A 21,056-nucleotide genomic window follows, 5' to 3' on the forward strand; every position below is an offset into this window, starting at 1 on the left:
AACCAAGCTCACCGAACATCACTGAGCAAGAATCACTCCATAGAACCAGCTGTCCTCTCTCACCAGGTGCAGATTATCGCCTGTTTCAAACAGAACAGAACATGATGCACTATTTCATTGCATGCAATCTCACTTTAGAGTCTTAGAAAAGTAACTTTACATATGCTCGGTACCACATTATGAAGGTGTAACATCTCAGGACAAGATCAAAAAGTACAGGGGAACGGGGGTCAAAATGCATCCGTAACTTTCACCTGCAGAGTAAGTGAGTGTTGCAGAGCAGTGAGGTCTACGTAAAGAGCCTGAGGGGGCCAACTGTGCCCTGCAATCGGTAACAACTTTTGGCTGAGCCCAGAGGCACCGGCCACAGCTGGGTCCACCAGCTTTGTGGCCAAGGTTGCCACCCTGTCTCTGTTGGAAGCGGCTCAAGGTGCAGTCACACAGCCCCGGGCTTCAGCCAAGCACCGCTGCCTCCTGCACTCCAAATCCCATCCTAAATAAAAGCCGAGCCGGTGCCAGCTTGCCTGCACAAAGCCTGTTTATTTGGCCCCTTCCATCATTTTTCCAGCAATTAACTCCACTTTACCCCTCTGGCAATTACTGCTCTACATAAAATAAAGATCATTAATTCCTTCCTTCTGAAGTGGGCCGACTCCTCCGTGCAAAAGAAGGAACCGGCACCTTGCTAATGCAAAGCAATTGTCCCAAAGGTTTAGTGGAAAGAATCGAATTTCATAGCCGTCTGCTGCGCAAATGAATTGCAATTAATGTGTCTCCACACTCAACTGTTTGAAAGGTCGGTGCTTATGATCAGCCATTCATTAGAGATGTCTGTAAAGAACCATCCATATCTCAAGTCCAGCCTGCTCCTGATTTGCCTTTGTAGTCCCTTTTTATTCTCTCATAGATAGAGGATAATTGACCGCTCTCTCTGAGAGACATAGAAATCAATTATGTTGTAATGTATCAAGTGTATTGACGTGGAAAGAGGGCGAGGAAGTGCAGTTAAATCGTCTGCCGGCTACAATATGGATAAATCCTTTTTTTTTTAATGGGACAATCTATATTACTGCGACATGTCTGCAAATGTGGTTTGTTTATCTCACTCTTATATATCCCAACTAAGAGGATACATACCATGCTCCCTGGACACGTAACTCACTAAAGTAAAAGCATAAACCATTACATCCTGAACAGAAATCCCCTGAGAGACATTGCAGATGGATAATGGAAAAGACTAAATTGGGCATTTTTAAAGATATATGTGGAGCTTATTTCAAGTTTGCATGGCTCTAGCTCACCAGTTGATACCTCCCTGTGTCCTGTCTCATCAGAACCTGCACGTAGATCTTAACCTGAAAGAGTCTCTTTTTGTCGGCGGAGCTCCCGATTACAGCCGGCTCGCAAGAGTCGCTGCACTTACTGATGGCTTCAAGGGAACAATCCAAAAGGTAAATGTTTACAAACCTCTTTTTCTTGAAGAAGTTTTGTATAATCAGCTCTGCCTGTGCTTTCGACTAATCTATATGTGTTATTTTAATGAATCGGGGCCCTTGTGCCCTCGGATATACAGCAGCAAATTCAAATGATAAGTTATTAGCCTGTCCAGCTGTCATACAACAGAGCCCCATAATAGTAATTTTCCATTATAAGCTCACACTGTGACGGGCAGTGACTCTGCTCATTTGGATTAGCATGCACTAATAATAGAATGCACATTTTGAAGTCCCTCCCTTTCGCTACTCTCAGATCTTTCCCTGACAGCCTTCCAGTTTTTTTTTCTCCACTTTCCAGCAAAAAGCTCATCTCTGAGTGCCAAAAATAACCCAGTAGAACAAAGGCAGGATGTTACTGTTTGTGCAAACTTGTCATTAGTTCTCCTCTGCAAACTTTCCCTTGACAGTTTTTGAGCAAATCAAAAGCTAAATGTGGCGTTTGTCTTACTTGGCCTGTAGGGAATAGTTAATTATGAGGAAGACGGGATGTACTCTCAGTTTGATGTCCCTGTTTAACATGTGTGTTGTGTCGACATCTAATTTAAAGAGACATTTTCCTGTGTGGTAAAAATGTCATATCTACAGGGAGAACATGTTTAAAAGGAATTCACGGTATCGCTCTACGCTGTTGTTTGCTCTGAGCATGTGTTGTAATAATTAGGTTTAATGATCATTCAGCAAAAAAAAGGGAAAAGCCCCATAATTTGATGCTTTCCTTTGGACAACAACCAGGAGTAGAAACAAATGATTATCTTCAAGTGTTTTGCTAAGAGAGGAAAATAAAATCAGATAAATGTGACAACAAAAGCAGTGAAAAGCAAGACAAGAATCATAAAGGTAACCCTCCAAAAGTAGGTCAAAAACAATTAATATTAAAACTGTTATGTAAATACAAGTCTATGAAAATAGCTTTTAAGAAGTGATTAATGAGATTATACTCATTTAGCGGCCTAATCTTTCAGGCAGGTTGGTTCAGAATGTAGGAATAGAAAAATCCAGCCTGTATGTTAAAACCAGGCATATAAATTGAGCTTCTGGGGTCTTCATGTCTCACCTACAACCTACTTTTTTGACTGGGGGGGCACTGACTTATGCAGGGGTGGCATGAAGTATGTATCTCAGCTTTCCAGTCATTCCCACTTTATGCAATTCCAATACTGTTCACAGACTCCAGGATGCAGGAATATTCAGATATCTTGAGGTCAGAGGTCAAGGGATCCCTTTGAAAATGGCCATGCCAGTTTTTCAATCGTCCAAATTTTGCCTAAATTTGGAGCATTATTTAGCCCCCTTCCCAACATGCCAGCATGAGATGTTTAGTAACAATGGATACGGTAGGTCATCTAGTTTCATATCATATGTTCACTTTAGCTTTAAAATGGAGCCTGACACAGGCTCTGAAAGCCAGTGTGGAGTGGAAGAGGTAAGGATAATGGGGTGGCCATTTTCAGGGTCCCTTTAACCCTTTGTTTTCTGCTCCCAGATCATTCTGATGGGTACCCCCATCCTCAGAGAGGAGAATGCCATGCGCTCCATCAACATAGCCATGTTCCAGAGCCACCTGTGTTCCCAGGAGCCCTGCCACAATGGCGGCCGCTGCAACCCCCAACTGGACACCTACGAATGCGTTTGCCTCAATGGTTTCTCAGGGGGACACTGTCAGAACAGTGAGTATCCCACAGCCATTTTACATCTGTCTTCATCCTACTTCAAGTCAAAGAGCCACAGGCGATCTTGATGCCAACATTTATTAGCCTAAATATATTAAATATCACAAGGACGTGTAATCCAGTGTGTAGCAATACTTGCTGGCTTGAGATCACCTTTTAAAGGCAGTGTGAAATTGCAGTGAGTCATTGTAACTGTACAATTTGTTCTGTTTGCTCGGCCAACATTATTTGGTTTTACTCTAAAAGGATATGTGGCAGCATTTTGGCTGCTTTTAAAGCGTAGAATGAGTGGGACTGCAATCACTGATACCGGAGCTTTATGCAATAACGCAGCTTGTTCTTGGCTTGCGTCACTGGTAGGTGAATTACTAGGCTATGTTTTTTCTGTTTAAAAGATCTTTCCATTGTGTCCTGCGTAAGCGAGATAACAATGAAATGATGATGAACAATGATATTAGACATATGATGTGTCTTTTATGCTAGGGTTATTGTGTATTGATTTCAAACTTAAGCGGCAGTTATGAAAATGATGAAGCGTGTCGACTGAATATTCATGAAATGCTCTTTTCAAGAGTTGCACACCCTTTTCATCATCATCTTCCCCGTCACTCTGCCAGACATATACTCACTCTGGCCCGATCTGTCTTACATACTCAGTCACTGCCTTTGCCATTAACCTTGCGCGTGTGGCCGGCTGTCCCTTTCACGTTAATTAAAAGTACAAATGCACCAACAGCCCCCCTCCCCTCATCGCCCCATTTGCTCACACTCCATTGCCTTTGGCTCCAATAACTGAACCCTCTGTCTTATTGATTGGTGTGATCTCATCCTCTGAACAATCCTCTCTCTCTCCCCCCCCCCCAAACCCGCCCACACCTTCACAGCCATCTATGAGAAGTCTGCTGGAGAGACCGAGGCCATCGCCTTTGACGGGCGGACGTTCATTGAGTACCACAACGCCGTTACAAGGAGGTAAGGAAGAGGACAAGGGGAACATCCTCATATATTCAGCTTCACCCTACATCTCCATTGTAATAGCTATTAGCCAAATAACCTCTCTGTCTATCCATCTCCTCCCTTGGTAAGCCGTGATAACATTGTTGATGATATCATCAGAGTTAGGGCTTCAGGGTGAACTAGGAACTTGGCTAATAGCTCATCCCCCCCCTGTCCATGGCGGTCCTGTTCCGCTTTTGACAGGATTTCACTAATTAGCGAGACGGTTAACAATCACAGTGTTGCCCTGAGCACGCTCAGTTTGCTCTGTGGTCTGCCGCTTAGCACAGACTGGACAATAAGCACGCATGCATGATTCAACTTTTTCTCCTCATTTTGAATGTGTGTAAAACTGGCATCCAAAGACATGTCGCCTGCGAAGCTGATGACGCGAGTGTAAAGCGGTTTCTTGAGCAGGTGTAAAAAAACAAGACAAGAGATCCTGTTCCTTTAGGCAGCTGATGAGACAGTTTTACTCTTCCATCCATCTACAAGGTTGGCAAGAGTGCGCCTCCAGGTTGGCACAAACAAAAATGTTTATGTGATGAACCTGAAAAGACATCAAGCATACGGCTGTATATCTTCGACTCACAGCTCTTCACACAAACACAGAGGTGTGAAAACCGGGCCACAGTCTGCAGATCATCACACTCCCATGGAGAAACACAACTCACACTCACTCAGAAACAACTGGCTGGAGAACTCTGTCGGATATATATGTGTGTGTGTGTGTGTGTGTGTCCTATGTGTATCTTTGCTGTTTGTCCACGATCTAAGCGGTCCAGTCGCGTGACTCTTTGTCCCGTCCCTCAGTCTGACCACCCTTTGTTGTTGTCCGCACATGTCTTGTCTCATATAAATGTCCTTCACTGTCTTTCCTTTTCACTCAAGCCAACTGACCAATGAGATCCCAGAGTAAGTAGACTTTACGACTGGGTAGCTGCCCAGCTTCGAATCAAGCCCAACTAACAGCAACCAAAAAAAGCCATTTTTGATAGTTAACCCAATTGAAGAGATTAAAGCACATTCAGTTTCCTGTCATAATTTCCACACAGAAATCATATTTGCCGTTTAAGTCCGATTTTACATCCATGCTCCATATCCATGATTTAATTTGACAGATTTCATTATTTTGAATAAATTTTGCAACATCATTAGATGCTTTCTTTTTTTCCAGTACAAAAGGGAAGCATGAATGTGTGCATGATAAGCATTGTGCTCAAACCCTCAGAGAAAATGAATTGCTGTACAAAGAATGTGCAATATTTTATGCATGGTTGTAACTCGTTCATAAACAAAAGAAATGCCACGCACTTTACGCTGAATGGCATTATTGCTATGAAATGAATGAGACCCCTTGAAAACTGTAAGAGGAGGATACACTAAATACCCTATAACCTAGTTTCTGGTGCCTGCAGAGTTTCTGCTTGGGAAAGCCCTCAGTCATGACTTAGTTATTAAGGGTTTTCTTCCTGCTCATTAGCTTGGTAAGTAACCTCTTTTTTTAAAAATCCCACAAAGCAGCGAAGCAGAATTCAGCTCAAATTAAGCCGACTGGATTCAACCCAGAGTTCCAATCCATGCCAGGGCTTCTGTCATTTCGTTTTTGCCAGATCTCTAACTGTAATTGTGAATAATTACGGAGTCGGCCGTACAGAGAGGCACTGACATGTTAATCACAGATTTGTCTCCCTTTGTAGATTAGACCTCCAATTGAGATCTCTCCACAGTGTGTAGCCATGGGCATCAGTCTCACTTAGCAGGAGGGGACAGTGGTCCTTGGAGCCAGACTGTCAAAAGTTTAATGGATGTCACATTTACTAAGAGCCACAATGAGCGTGAATCTAAGCAAACCAGAGCCCTGGCGCAGCACTCTGAAGGCAGGCTGATCAATTCAGCGTGATTTGATTTTTGTAAAAAGAAATGAATGCATTTCTCGAGAGGCCATTAAGAGCCGAGTGAGGCCAAAATGTCAAGCGCTCACCTTGGGTTAATGTTTCTGTTACTATTTACAGCACCCTTTGATCGCTCCTCCTTCACCTCTCCGCCCGTATCTGAAAGCTGCGGTCGATTTGCTCAAACCCCATTATTTCAGTGACAAATCATATCTGGCCATGGCTCTCAACTGATATGGCGCTTGACCCCATTTTTTGACAATTGCCCAATTTTTCTCATTCACCGCTTCCATCGCCAGACAGAAGATAATTGGCACTGTGGCGTGCAGCGCCATAAATATAAAGGAGTTATTCAATAATTGGACGCTGACTTAAAGTAGCCTTTTGTGCTGGTGTGGACACTGACCATGAATGTACTTAATCTTGATGCTCACGTTTAAAAAATGCTTCATCCCAGGGCATTTTGGTGCATTAGTCATCCATCTTGATCCGACTAGTTCCCTTGAGAACCTCCTTTTATGGTTGCGGTGTGATCAGGGCTAAGCTACACACTTTGTATGATCACACAACAGTTGTTATCGACTGTTGACATGGTCGATATTGTAGTAGAGCAGATAAGTTATGCTTTTTGCAGCTCCGGGTCTAAACCAGACTTCTGTGAGTCACCCAGTGGGCTCACAACACCCTTCCCCTCCTCCTCCCCTCCTCCCCTCCTCCCCTCCTTCCCTCCTTCCTTCTTTCCTTCTGGCCTCCTGCGCTTACACTGCATGCCGTTGACTTTCTCCCCTGCTCCCTTAAGTCCCGAGTCTCTGGAGAACCCATCTGACCAGAGGTGAGTCTCTCAAAAGCTTTTAGACTTTGGTGCTGTCCACTCGCCTCTCGCCTCTTGCCTCCTCATCCAACCCCACCTCTTCAGACAACCCCTCCCTGACCTCTCACAGGGCTAAACCCTCCTCCGCAGAGACAACATTGTTTCCATTATTGAGATAGAGTTACCAATACGAATCACAAAGAGCCTCTGCATAGGCTTTAATTAATTCTGAAGTTCAGAGCTCTGATAACAGCACAAAACCAGCCAGAGCTGCAGCCTCTTTGCAGCAACTGTCTTCCCTGATGGCTTTTTATTATTCTAACCACTACTGCCACCTGGAGTTTAAATAGCGGACAGCACTCTGAGAAGCCTCCTGAGAATTTGAATACATATATGGAGTAGATAAAATCCCTCCATTTACAAAAAGAAACAGCAACACTCCAGAAATCTATGAAGTCAGTGTTGTATATGAGATTTAGAACTCAGTGCGCCGGCGTTGTTTTATTCATGATATATTCAGCACTTTTAATAACCTTGACCTTATCACTGACAAGCTGCTCCGATGGAGATTTATTGGGCCCTGTAAGCTCTTTGAGGGTTTGCCAGGAGAGGGTTCACTGAGCTGTATTTGTGTTCTTTTTTTCTCTCTCTCTCTGAAGAAAAAAAAGAAAGACATGATGCTCTTAAATCATACTTTTTTATTAGTCTGTTTACCTCAGCAGATTTAGTTAATCAAGGGGGTCAACGTTTCCAACCTAAGCATGTTTTTGAAGGAGAAAATCTAATTTGATTATGGATTCTTTCCACCCCTCTGCTGAGGTGAACCAGCATTATTGTTGGTCTGAGCTTTCAATGTTGCCATACCACAGGCCAGCAGTTAATAAACTGAAGTTAAATATCATCCCATTGCTTCCATACCCGATGCTCTTTCTACTCTTGCTCATTAATGACAGGAAGATACTGAGAAATAGTTCTTACTGTGTAAGAAGTGAGAAGTTGCTATATTCACTTTCTCATTATCCCCTCCTATTTCCTGTCCTGCTTGTACTCCCATGAGCCTCTCTGCTTGCTATGCTGACTCCTTTGTCTTGTTGTCTGTCTTGTTTAATCTTTGTCTCCAGCTCTGTGCTGTTGTTGTTGTTTTTTTTAATCCATGTGTCATTGGTTCTTTGTCGTACGTGTCCTCACCTTGTCTTTGTCTTTGTCTTGAAATACCATTTGAAGAAGATGGAAGTAGATCCATTTGCAGATGTGCAGACATTTGCACAGATGCTGACTGACACACAATCGTACACACACACACACAAACACACGCAAATTAAAGCCATGATCCTCTGGATGTCTGCTGTATCTTCGCTGGACTCACGAAGAACAGAGGGACTTTACAGAGGGTGTTTGTATGCAGTAATGGATGTGTGATGGTGTGTGTGTGTGTGTGCGCACATACAGTAGAGGCACATCACAGTGTATATTTTTCTCACATTGGTGACTGTGATGTACAGTGCCTCTTAAGGATAGGTGGAAGTCGCCTCATCTCTGCATCCAAATCACCCCCGCTGTAGCAGTCAAGAGACTGGAGATCAAACAGCTGCCTAAAACACACACACACACAGAGCAACACAGGAAGCACTGAGCAGCAAAGCAGTTCAGGCTCAGTAGGAAGTAGGAAAGCTAATAGCAAAACAGCCCCCTGCTACTCTTAAACTCAGTCTGCATCCTTAAAAATCACTGTAACTCTGTTAGGATGGGGTAATAGAGTCTGAGCTGCAAAGATTCCTGGCTACATGTGCTAGCACACAGAACCATATGTCATGGCTTGGAATATGGGTAATGTACGCTTGAGACAACAGCAGAAGTCCCTTGCTTCACATATGCAACTACAAATGACACAAACGACATCTGAGCTGCGTCAGCTCCACCAAAGATTAGAACTCATTTTGATGAATTAGACCGAAAGCTAACAATGTTATTTCTGTTCTCCTAGTGAGAAGGCTCTGCTGGTGAACAAGTTTGAGCTGAGCATCCGGACGGAGGCGACCCAGGGCCTGGTGCTGTGGAGCGGGAAGGGTGTGGAGCGCTCTGACTACATTGCCCTGGCCATCGTGGACGGACATGTCCAGATGACGTACGACTTGGGCTCCAAGCCCGTGGTGCTGCGCTCCTCGGTGCGTGTCGACACCAACCGCTGGATACGCATCAAGGCCAGCAGGTAAGATGGGAGATGGCAGGTAGCTGGGGATCAGGAGCAAAAGCTTTTTACAGTGAGACCAGGATTAAACTTAATCCATATTGTATTTGTGGTGCTGCAAACTGTGTGATCTCTTGCATGAATCCTCTGCTACACGGTGATCCCTTGCACTAAGATGACTCTGATTAGTTTCAGATTAAGGTTACTTTCATGCCTGGTCATGCATGAGTATGAAGCATTGCACATCGAATTGCTTAGACACATTACTGAATGTTCAAAAAGGAAGAACATGTGGCAACATCCGAACACATGTTGGCACACTATAGGAAATCTTTCCAGGAAATAAATTAATAAAATAAATGATAATTCATCATAGTATTTATATTAACACATATACACTGTGTACTAGTATACTAATTAAATACATTGATCCTATTTAAAGTTAGTGTAGTATTCCTATGCTGGCCTCAGGTTTGTTGTGTGGACTTTATCAGAAACAAATGAACTCCTTCCATGCGATCTATGCATTATCACTGCTGAACATTTGCTTTCAACATGGCTGCATATGGAATTATGGGGGATAAATAGATCGGTTTCATCATGTAGGGCAGGAATAATCGATCCTCGAAAAGCCGCTGCATCCATTTCAGACAGAGATTTCGCCAAATCTCATCCCAAGCTTACACAGAGTTTCTGGAAGATGACATAATTTGGATGGTGATGATGGCGCACATCGCAGCATGTGGTGTACAGCTCTCACAGTTACACAGCTATCTGTGTTTGCGGCTTGCCTTTAATGACGCTCTCTCTGTTGGAAACCCACTTTTGTGGGTTCAAATTAGCCCCATCGTCACAATTCTTAAGTGTGTGCTAATGCGTAGCACTGAGCCACCTATAATGAATGGTGCTCTAGCGGCATCTGTTAGCTGGTAGGCAGGCACATTTAGAACGCTGCTTGGCAAAAGCAGTTATGTGAGTGCTTAGTGTGCTGGCAGTGGAGCAATGGAGTCTTGATGCTTCAGATTAAATGAAACTGCTATTTACAGCTATTCAGTATGACATGCATGCATGAGACAGACTTCCAACTGCATCTCTCTCTTTTTCTTTCTGCTCCTCAGAGCACTTAGAGACGGCTCTCTACAGGTTGGCAATGAGGCAGCGGTAACAGGGTCATCGCCTTTGGCAGCAACACAGCTGGACACAGACGGAGCACTCTGGTTGGGTAGGTGCCCACACATGTAAAAGAGAAAAAAAAATGTCATTCAGAATTGAAAATGTGTCTACAATTGCCATTCATCAAGTCAGGGGAATACTTGTAGTTCTGTAGTACTTTTTCATCGTAGCCACTGGTAGAAGGCTGCCAAAAATGAGCAATGAACTCATTGGCATTGCAGAGGATAAGCAAAGTCTCTGGCAGGCAAAAAAGATTGCGGTTTGGGCAAAAAAAAAAAAAAATGTCCAAGCCTATTCAGGTATTGAGTTGAGAAATGTAAGGCTATCTGACAAATTCAAAAGTTGTCTGCTCTCCTGAATTGAAAATGACCAAAGTCGGCCCGTTATCTACCTCGAGTTCAATTTGGTCTGAACTTGACTCAGAGAAATCGCTTTTGAAAACACACACGGCAAGGAGGGATTGAACATTCTGAGGAAATAACATTGAAGACGGGCAGCGGAATAAAGTCAGGCCGGTCTTTAAAATGCACAGCGCAAGGCGGGCGAAGAGGCAGGTTTGAGAGGAGAAGCAGCATGAGTGACATTTAAGAGACACGCTGCATGTAGAGGTGCGCTCGCATACTCAGATACACATATACAAACACACACACGGGGAGGCAGTGCTCTGGAACAGGTGCTGAGCGAGCCCTGCAGCAAGAATACATAATCCTCAAACAGCCCTCCCAGCGAGGGCCCTTCTCCATTTTAAATCCCCTTTTTCACTGTTCATCATTAATTCATCTGTAACTCGCATGAAATTAGCCCTGTCGATCCCCGATTCGGAGGCGCCCAATCCGATTAAAGGGGGCAGGGACAGGGGATGTAAAGAGCTAGACGGGGATATGAACTCTCAGCCTGACAGATCAAAAAAGAGAGGGAAGAGAAAGAGAGATGGGGAGTGTAAGGGGGGAAAAGAGGTTGGATTAACACAAAGTGAAGAAAGACACAGGATGCAGGAGGATTCTGACTGGAGATAACATGAGAGAGAGAGAGAGAGAGAAGGCAGCCAGGTAAAGCATGAAAAACTAGGGTCAGCCTCTCTCCCGGTAAGTAACAGATCTCATGAAATTCTGAATAAAGATGTTTCACGCTGATTTATTGAGAAAGACACTAATGACTACTTTGGGTGCGCTGGCTCAAAAGAGAAGCTCAAAACACCATCAAAAGGAAAAAGGAGCCAGCCACACACCCGGCAATTAGGTCATCAAGTCTCCACAAAAGGACGTTATGGGACGTTATAAAAGAGAATGATTTGAAATAGAAGAAAAAGTGCAGTATAGTTTAAGCGAAACGGAAAGTACAAGGGGCTGAAACATTTGCTTTGAAGTACAAATCCATGATATATTAAGAAATGTCTATTTTTAAACTTTCTATGACTGATAGATAAAACACTTCAGAGAGTCAATTTATAAGTGCTTTAATGGGTCATTTTTTCCAAATAATAAAAGTCTTTCCACTTTAATCTATCTAGCTGTGCAGGTGTGGCTTCCACTCTTCTACAGTGGAGCTGAATAGTTGGGTGAATTGGCCCTTTTAATTGCGAACCTTATTTTATTTGCAGATCAGACTCAGGCAACATGGATAAACAAAAGTGCAGCTCAAAGTTGAAAAAAAAGCTGCCACAGTTTTGAATGCACTACTTGATGGACAGGGGATGTCTGGGGGGCTCTCGGCACAGCAATGAGTGCTTTGCACTAAAAATAATGAGGATATTAGGTTTTCATAATTTTACACTCTGTCACCACCTTTCATTTGTACCGTATTTTTGAGCACTTTACGCACCATGTCAAATTAGAAGAACCTTCCCTCTCGTCTATCTTAACATTCTGTGGCTGGTATGCATGCTTTCTGCCGTTCTCCTTTTGATCATGGTGGTTTAACAAATAAAGTGTCAACCTGTCATGTTCATCAGCTGGTGTCATCATGCAAAAAAATCAAAGACAATGCCTGACAAAGACAAAGTAACTGCTTTAGTACCAGAAATACATTCTCTACAAAAGAATGTCCATTACAGCCGGTTGATGGCCTTTGCAAGGTCTAATTTGTTACGAAATGCAAACCTCTATTCAGGTTTTTGATCTTTAAAGGGGCACTCCACACATTGTACAAATGGAAATATGTGAAATGTGATAACAGGTGTGTAATGTCTTGTCAAGCTGCAGAGGAGCTTGGCAGGGGGCAGGGGACAAACTGTGGACGTGGAGTTTGAAAGATGTATGATGGAGGGCCTAATGCAACAATGCTATTGGCTGTATTATGGGAAATGTAGGAACTAGCTTTTTGCCTTAGTGCGCAGAATGGTTCAGCTTGCCTCAGTTTGGACTAATTCTCTGATATGAGTCTTGTTTTCATGTACAGTAGCTGATTCATCATCTCATCCTCTCCCCTCAGGTGGTCTGGAGGAGCTGGCGGTGGCCCGTCGGTTGCCCAAGGCCTACAGCACCGGCTTTGTTGGCTGCATCAAGGACGTGGTGGTGGACGGCGTGGAGCTCCACCTGGTGGAGGACGCCTTAAACAGCCCCCAAATATTACACTGTTCCGCCGCCAAATAACTCGGCAGAGACAAAATGTTGAGAAAAACGGAAAAAAAGAAACCCTCCCACCCACTCCCTCCATAGCGCCCATGTCTCCTGCTGTAATTATTTTCTATTTTTGTATACTTTTCATCGCTTTTTATATGGAAAGAAAATTAATGTCGTTTTAATTTTTGTTTTATATATTTTGTTCTTTTTTTTTAAATCTGCACCTCTGTTCACAGAACACACTTTTTCTTTTTCTTTTCTGCTCCGGCCCTTCATCTTTTTCAAACAGCAGGCGTCTCTGGGAAAAAGAGACACTTATCCTCGTCAGTTTTGTTGTTTTAAAACAAACGGCAACTTAAAAAAAAAAAAAAAAAAGCCTGCTCCTTTTCCTCGCTCATTACTTGAACACTGGTGGACCTCGCTGATGATCTCTGGTTACTGCCTTGTCTTGGTGCCATATCTATCGTCCACATTCCCCAAGCATGGCCTATACATCCATGAATATATAGACGTACATTCCCCCGTGAGAGCTGGACACAGTGTGCGCTGCAGCCGGTGTGTGCGCTTCTTTGACGCTGCAGCCAGCTGGCGTCTCCAGTCAAGGAACTCTGTATTCAGCCCCGGTAGCCCACTGTATTTTCCTAATGGGACTTTTCAGATATCAGTCAAGCTGCTACAGTGAGAAAGTACACAGTCGAAACCACTCGATCAACCCCCATCTCACAGCGCCAAAAAAAGAAAGAAAAAACTCTCCACTCAATCTGAATCCCATCAGAGCCTTTAGTTTTGAAATATGACTCACTAACATTGCAACCCGACATGATGGAGACGGAGAGAGCGCTGTGTTCCACAATGACTCGCATATCATTAGTCATAAGTCAAGAAATGAATCATAGACATGAATAAATGTTATAAATATAGAGTATATAAATAATACCTGAGACTGTGAATATGTAAGATGGGTTCTCTTTGGAGAATTGTGCTTCTCATGTACTATTGTGCGTTCTGTTTTACAATCAGCAGATTAACTAATGATGACCACTATAAATGCATGCACTTCTGCAGTGTTGGTTTGAATCTGGTTTTTGTTTTTTTTTTGTTCACTTTTGTTCCACAAAAAAAACAAACGTTTTAATTTGGAAAATGTCACTGTTTGGGGGTTTGTTTGTTTTTGACTATAAAATGGTTCCTTTTTTCTCTCGTATTTCCACTGATGTGATTTCAGAAACTACAGCGCTCAGAATAATGTTTTATATTTGTTCATTCCCTGTGTCTTATTTTTTGGTCTTTTTTATTTTTCTTGGAAGCTGTTAGTTTTGCAGGACCTTGAATGGTGCATAAGGGGGAAGAGTTGTTACCATATCTGACCTTAAGGAGGCGCTGAAAGCAAAGACTGAAGAAATGGACAGACATAAAGGAGGACAGATCTTATCATGGGGAGAGCTACTACTCTTGGGAATGTCCTGTCAGACAACAGTCAGTTGCAACACAAACAAAAAAGCTTAAAAACAACAACAACTGAGACTTAATTTCTTTTTTCGTATTTGACCAAGGAGCATTCCCGGAGGAGTGTCTATTCGGCTGTTGAAAGAAAGAGAGAGAGAGAGAGAGAGAGAGAGAGAGACTGTGATGTTGTTGTGACCTTTTGAAGCCATAACAGCTGCAAAAATGGGAAAAGATGCATAATCCTACAGTACTTGCAAATTAACATAGTGACGCATGGGTTTGTATTACTAGTGCGAATTCTGTAACATTCAGTGAACTGATGCAACGTGGAGTCGTCCTTGCTGAACCACAATAAGCTGCGATGACTGACTTAAAGACACTTGTTTTGATATGAGAACCTTGGCAATATTCTGAGACAAAATCATGCTTGTTCGTGGTTGAGTATCAAATGGTCTTGTACTATTTTTTTTTTTTCTTCTTCCTTTAATTATGTTTTCCTTCTTAAATCATCAACAACCTGTTTTTGTACAGCCCTGCAATTTTTAAGTGTAAATTTAGCAAATGTGTGATCTGTGGAGGTTTATGTTTTTAGTAATATACACTGGAACCATGTCTGACTTGTCTGTTCGCCCACACGATTATATACTTATGTACATGGGGGAGGGAGAGCCCTGAAGCTATAACTGTGTTGTTGGGTGTGATCAAGCTCTGAGAGTCCACACCAGACCAGGAAACTCTTTTCTGGTGTCCCAATACACGTTTAAAATTCCAGCACCAACTCTGTTAACTATAGACTTGTCTTAATTTTACCCTACTGTTCTTTGAATTTGATCCATTCAGGTGGTAACGCTCAATAAAGGAGAGATTCCTGTGTATTTGGATGGACTCAAGAACAATAAATACAGCTGCAGTCTATGGTTTGGGTGGAAACTATGAATTGCCTTAAAAACTGGTCACCTCCACTCTAAGCAGGTGACAAATACGTCATCCATATAACCGTTTCCTTACTTTAACCAGTGTATTAGCCTCATCCCCATAATGTAAATGAGTAATACATAATAATAATGATAATTATATTAGTAATAATGCTCATACACAAAAAAAAATCCCAGGGGGCCTCTGCAAATGTCCCCTCTGGCTTTTTACAAAAAATCTTCTATTTACTGTTTTTTGAATCTATTTTCTGTTCCTTATTTATGTCTACATGTGGATTACCCTCCATGTCTGGCCTCTGTAAACTACTGTCTGACTGCGCAAACCTCCTCAAAGGGCAGTGCACCAAGTGAGAGTGGCATGACCTTGAACATTACTAACTTTATGACCTTTGTCTTGTGTTCCTACCACCATGAAATAAAATGTCAACCAAATGGATCCCATTTTTGTCAGCCGTCTTGATTTTGTCATCACCTGGAGTTGATTTGCATTTCGACAACCCTTTAATAGGTAAAACTGGTTTTATTCTATGTTTTCTGCATTGTCAACAAATCCTCTGAACAGATCAAAACCAACAATGCGTTAGTCCGTCCTTCCACCCTTTCTAAGTTCCCTTCCTTGTCTGTGGCTCTGATTGTTCTTACTGAAGGCTCAGTCTTTTTTAGCAAATATTACTCTATCTAAATAGTGCATTTGTTTATTTACACGTTTGATGCTCAAGTATGATGAAAGATTATACTTAACGTTGGAAAATGTAGTTAAAATCTTAACTCATGGTCCACTTACTAGCTTTTTCAAAAGCTTTCACCCTTATATATACTGTCAATGCTTTCACCCCGCTGAGGAAGATGCAGAATGAAGACCAGTCTTCAGACCTTAGAGGACCAGTATGTATGATTTAGTAGCATCTAGCGGTAACATTGCAGACTGAGGCCCATTGACTCAACCAAGCACAAAGAAGACACTATGAGGGCCGTAAAATGTGCTAAAAACACAAAAGACCCTATCTAGAGTCAGTGTTTGGTTTATCTGTCCTGGGCTGCTGTAGAAACATGGCGGCCTCCATAGCAGAGGACTGCTCCCTCTGTAGATAAAATGTTAATTCTGAGGTAACGAAAACACAACAATTCCTATTTTCAGGTATTTATGCACAGATGAAAACATACCTATGAATATTATATTCCATTTCTGCCAGTAGACCTTCCTAAATGTTACACACTGTAGCTTGCTGTTGAAAGACTAGTTAGTTAGTTTATTTAGACAGGTAATCTCAAAACAATCATAATGAAGGAACATATCTCCCTGTACAGCAGTGTGGCTTTTCGACATATATGGACAACAATGAAGCTTTATGGAACAGAAGAGTAAACTACTTCTGTATATTTATACTTATCTTATCTACTATTCTTTTCATGAGGTTTGTTTACTGTAAGAAAAATATTGTATAATGTCAGCCAGACTGGAAATATTTTTAAAAAATAAAACAAAAATGAAAAGGCCAGAACTTGAAACACTCATGCTCATATCCTTTTCCTTCGCCCAGGGACAGTTCCATACTAATATTTGATTCATGTCTTAATCAGTGACTGTATACTGGGGTACTATTTCTAGTAGGTAATGAAAGAGCTAATGGAAGGGAAGAGAGCCCACCTAGGGGTGTTTTCTATATATTTCCAGGTTCAGATCAGTTGAAATAGCAATGTACAATTTAGAGGGAAGTCTCTTATCTATTCATTTTTAGCTTCCAGGCACCTGCATACTATATTGAAGCAATCACAAGTTCTGACTTCAATCTGTAGGCCATCTTAATGAAAGGTGTCGGCTCACATGTTGATTGAAATGTCCAAGACGAAAAGTGTTTTTTCCAAATCAAAACCAATTGCTGATACGCACACCAATAGACAGCATTTCAGCGACTCTTACTTCTTATAATTCAAATCACCTACAGCAATCTCTGGTGCCCTACTGCTAATTGAAAGCCTGGAATTCAAGAGAAAATGGCAACTGCTGCACAGCTTCATACATCATTCAGTACATCCCAAATCTGTCTTGAGTGTTTTCATTAAGCCTGAGATTTTAATGAGTTGAATTTATTCCTCGCTAATGACAGAGAAGGACACTGCATCTTGTGTCGTGTTAATTAAAACTCTATGAAATGGTGCAGATGAAATAGTTTCACCCAGTGAGAGATCCTTCTGGGAAAAGATCGTTTTCAAGTTAATATGTGTAAGTAGTTTGATTAAAGGGTTCTCCAGGAGTTGGAATTCAAAACAAAATGCAACATCCATATATAGAACCAAATGATGAAACAGGGGATCACTGCTTTATTGACGCCCAGAGGAGCTGAAGATGGTTCACAGAACTAAGGAGACATAGAAAGCTGAATGGTTTTGAAACAAGCTGCAGAAACAAGAGCTCAGAGGCAGCCAGAACATTTAAGATGTCTTTTTTTTAAACGAGTACTGGAGAACGCAGTTTGTTCAAAGGTCAAAGGGGATTTATGAATTATGCAACAAACTTAGTCCACGACATCATCAGTAAAAGAAGAAATAGTAACTCCTCTAAAATAAAAGCCCTCACCCGTACCACGCTACGTTTCACCCCCTTTTGTGACATAAAGTTCCTCTCTCAGTGCTTTTTATGTCCACATGGTAATAAAAGTTCTTTCTCTCTGACAAGGCTCCAGCTGTGCAGCTGCATCACTCTCAGTATAAGTCCTCTTTGTTTCCCTTTCCAGATTTTTTTCAATCTTTGGACAGGCAGATTTGCAAGTCTCAAGGCAAAAGGGGTCAAAGGCCACAAGCCTATAGAAGCAGCCACCTCAGGGTAGATGGAACATCCTGGTTTCCAGTCCCCCTCGTGGGAAACCAAAGCTTTGTGCTATTGAGTCTTTTTGTCCCTCCTAGACTCAACAGGACATTAGTCTGCATGGTGATAAAAAGTGAGTGTTTCAGTCTAGGAACTAGAGATGTATAATGGATACCATTTTTTCCTTCCCTATACCAATTCCAATACCTGAACTTTGCATATCAGCCAATACTGAGTGCCAATCTGATAAATGTGTAAAAAAATAAAAATATATATTATTAGTTTTTAACAAGCACATACTCCAAAGCTTGTATGATTGCTATCATTGTTATATGGCATGGCTCAGGTTAAACCCTTTGTCAGATTCAGAGTTGGGTGAGTCATGACTTCTGGGGGGAAAATGGCGAATGGGACACTCCTGGGAAGTAGCAGGGTCCTGTTTTGGGGCTAATAAAATACCTTTACCACCCAATCATGTTTTATTATCATCACATTCATTTAGCAAACCCCACTGTTTGTTTGAGCATGATTTTTTTAGCATTGATCAAAAAGATTTTGGATGTCAACCCTGGTCCAATATGCAACTTATACAAGTGTGATCTAGAAACTTGAGGCCTCCAGTGCACTAACACTGAGAATGGACTTTACAGTGAAGTAGGAGACATCTTGTGTCCAGCAGGAAAACTTTTGTATATTCATAGATTCTGAAGTATATTTAAAGTATATGTGTTAAAAAAAAAACATATCACACAGACATTATTGTTTCAGGCCTCTTGTATAACTATTGTATATATGTCTTAATACATGTCTGGAGGGGATCTTAACATATAATTGATTTTCATACTGTATGAAAGTATGTGGCTACGTTGAACAGAAGGAAAAATATATCAAAAACCTAAAGCTGTATATTTAAAATGCATGCTGAATGACTTAATGAGCTAAAACTTGCAAAAACACTATTATGGTCCTTTAAAGCATACCGCAAGATAATTTTACTTTGCCTAATATTGTATCAATATATTGAATATCATACAAATCAATGCTGCGCAAATCCTGTCACTTCCTTCATTACAGAGCTTTTATTCGGGTTACCAGGGTGACACGCTGCCATATTATGGTTAAAGTGGTATATCTTATGGTTAATTACACCAAGATTGTTTTTCCATTATGGTCGAGGGACCATTTTTAATGGCTAGAATTACAGTATTTAAGGTCATGACAATCTATAATCCCATTCCCAACACTAAAACAAACACAGACTAAAAAACAGCTTGATTGACCTTTTTCTCAGACATATTTCCCCCAGTTATCTCCTAAAACAAGTGCCTGTAGGTGCAGCTTAAAACTAGTTTCCCCATCATCCTTAAAACCAACACAAGACATACAAAGGCCATCTCAACTACCCAATAAATGATAATGACTTTGTTTTCCAGGCCCCTCTGGCTTGTATCAATCTAATTTAGTATTAAACACTAAATGTGCACTCAGTGTTATTCCATTACTCAACTACATCTACCCTTTTCATCAAGTTCCACTACATATTGATCAGAAAGTAATGTCCTCCCATTGCTCGACAGGATCATTTTAACTGCTCACCAGACCCAAACAATAAACCCTGTGTTCAAACTCATCTATCTGGCCTGAGGCACATTGCATTTGGCAAAGAAAAAACATCTATGACAAGAAAAATTCCACAGAGAGACAAAATTCCCTCTCCATCATCTCAGTGTTTGTTTGTAAGCTGCAGCAGTGCACTGGGTCAAACAGTGGAAAAGCAAATCCATAGATGTGAAGCCTGTGAGCTCACAGACAATTGCATAAGCCCATCCATCCCCCAGTAGATTAACCTCCACTGATAACCACAGGCGGGTGACGTCAATGCTGCTCTCCCTGTCTTACCCCTCTCCCCCCCACCCACAACGCCATTCTCTAGAGCTGGGAGGCTGTCCCATCATCAGGGTGTAACAGAAGGGGAGGTATATAGACCTGTCTTGTCTCTCACAAGACAATAGCATAGCAAAACACTGCACAAGTTAATTACTGTTGCGTCACTGGTGAAAATACAATAATTCAGTTGGCAATCATAGATTGATTAATATTGAGAACCAGGCTTTATTTTCCATTATACTGGAAGTAGACACATGCATGAGTTATAAAGGCACTTTCTCTTGTATGTTATCTGATCTAATTTTAGCCTACAGCTGTACTGTCCTGCTGCTTTGGGTTAACACCATTATCAGTTAAATAGTAAAAAAAATGGAAATCAATAGGTCTTTTATTTTTACAACAAATCATAGTTTACTTTTAGCTAAACAACCAAACCTTAATTAATTAACAGTGGGGGGTGGCGGATCCCTTGTTTCCATCTTTAAATATATCTCAGCCACTTAGCAATGAAGAGTTTATGATGTATTTATGCATATTGTTCAAGAGCCCCTATAGTAATAGGTTATGACTGGAGCCTCTGATATTAACCTGAATATGCCAGAGAACTTAAACAATGTTCTCTACATGCATCAAGCTAGCTGGGGTTAGTCAGGAAAGGACAGGAAAGGAAGCTTGTCGTTCAAAATAACATGTATAAAATAAAATCATAAAAGGGCACATTTGACAAAAGAATAAGTAGGCTAGCTTAAATACCTTTTTTTAAAAAATGTGATAGTAGGCTACAACAACAAAACGTAACATCAAGATACCACGGAAATGTTAAAGTTAGTTTGGAGTTAACAAATTAGCATAATGCCTAGGTTTGTAATACTGTATAAATAATGGCATTTTCCCTTACAACATTTTTCCTTTTTTACGTAGAAAAGAAATAATAATAATAATACAATGTGAAAAAACAGAAGCAAGACTCCCGTGCAGAAGTCAGAACAGCCCATACAGAAAATATACATAAGTTAATAAAATAATAATATAATATAATAATAAAAACACTTCATATGAACATGAATATTTCAAATGGATGGTTATTAAAATATATAGCATAAAACTCTACCTGCTAGGGACTTTTCTGTACAATTAGCTTGGAAATGAGGCCTTTGTTTTGAAGGAGGCAACCGGAAGCCAGTGTCAGTAG

General features: G+C 41.4%; 1 protein-coding gene across 7 annotated transcripts in view; it reads left to right on the forward strand.

The window, feature by feature from the left end:
* Window positions 1-15,607, forward strand: part of agrn (agrin) — a 245,088-nt gene extending 229,481 nt beyond the window's left edge. For 4 of the 7 annotated variants that reach the window (XM_051426468.1, XM_051426469.1, XM_051426473.1 and 1 more), the window contains 8 exons: window positions 1,335-1,451; window positions 2,980-3,163; window positions 4,051-4,138; window positions 5,054-5,077; window positions 6,857-6,889; window positions 8,853-9,077; window positions 10,175-10,278; window positions 12,660-15,607. In XM_051426468.1, the coding sequence (XP_051282428.1) occupies window positions 1,335-1,451; window positions 2,980-3,163; window positions 4,051-4,138; window positions 5,054-5,077; window positions 6,857-6,889; window positions 8,853-9,077; window positions 10,175-10,278; window positions 12,660-12,820 (936 nt within the window). In that variant the 3' untranslated portion in view covers window positions 12,821-15,607. The remainder of the gene's footprint in view (window positions 1-1,334; window positions 1,452-2,979; window positions 3,164-4,050; window positions 4,139-5,053; window positions 5,078-6,856; window positions 6,890-8,852; window positions 9,078-10,174; window positions 10,279-12,659) is intronic. The other 3 variants (XM_051426470.1, XM_051426471.1, XM_051426474.1) reach the window with 1 other exon arrangement.
* The last annotated feature ends 5,449 nt before the right edge of the window (window positions 15,608-21,056 follow it).

This window comes from Dicentrarchus labrax, unplaced genomic scaffold, assembly GCF_905237075.1.
Source record: "Dicentrarchus labrax unplaced genomic scaffold, dlabrax2021, whole genome shotgun sequence".
NCBI classification, from domain to species: Eukaryota; Metazoa; Chordata; class Actinopteri; family Moronidae; genus Dicentrarchus; species Dicentrarchus labrax.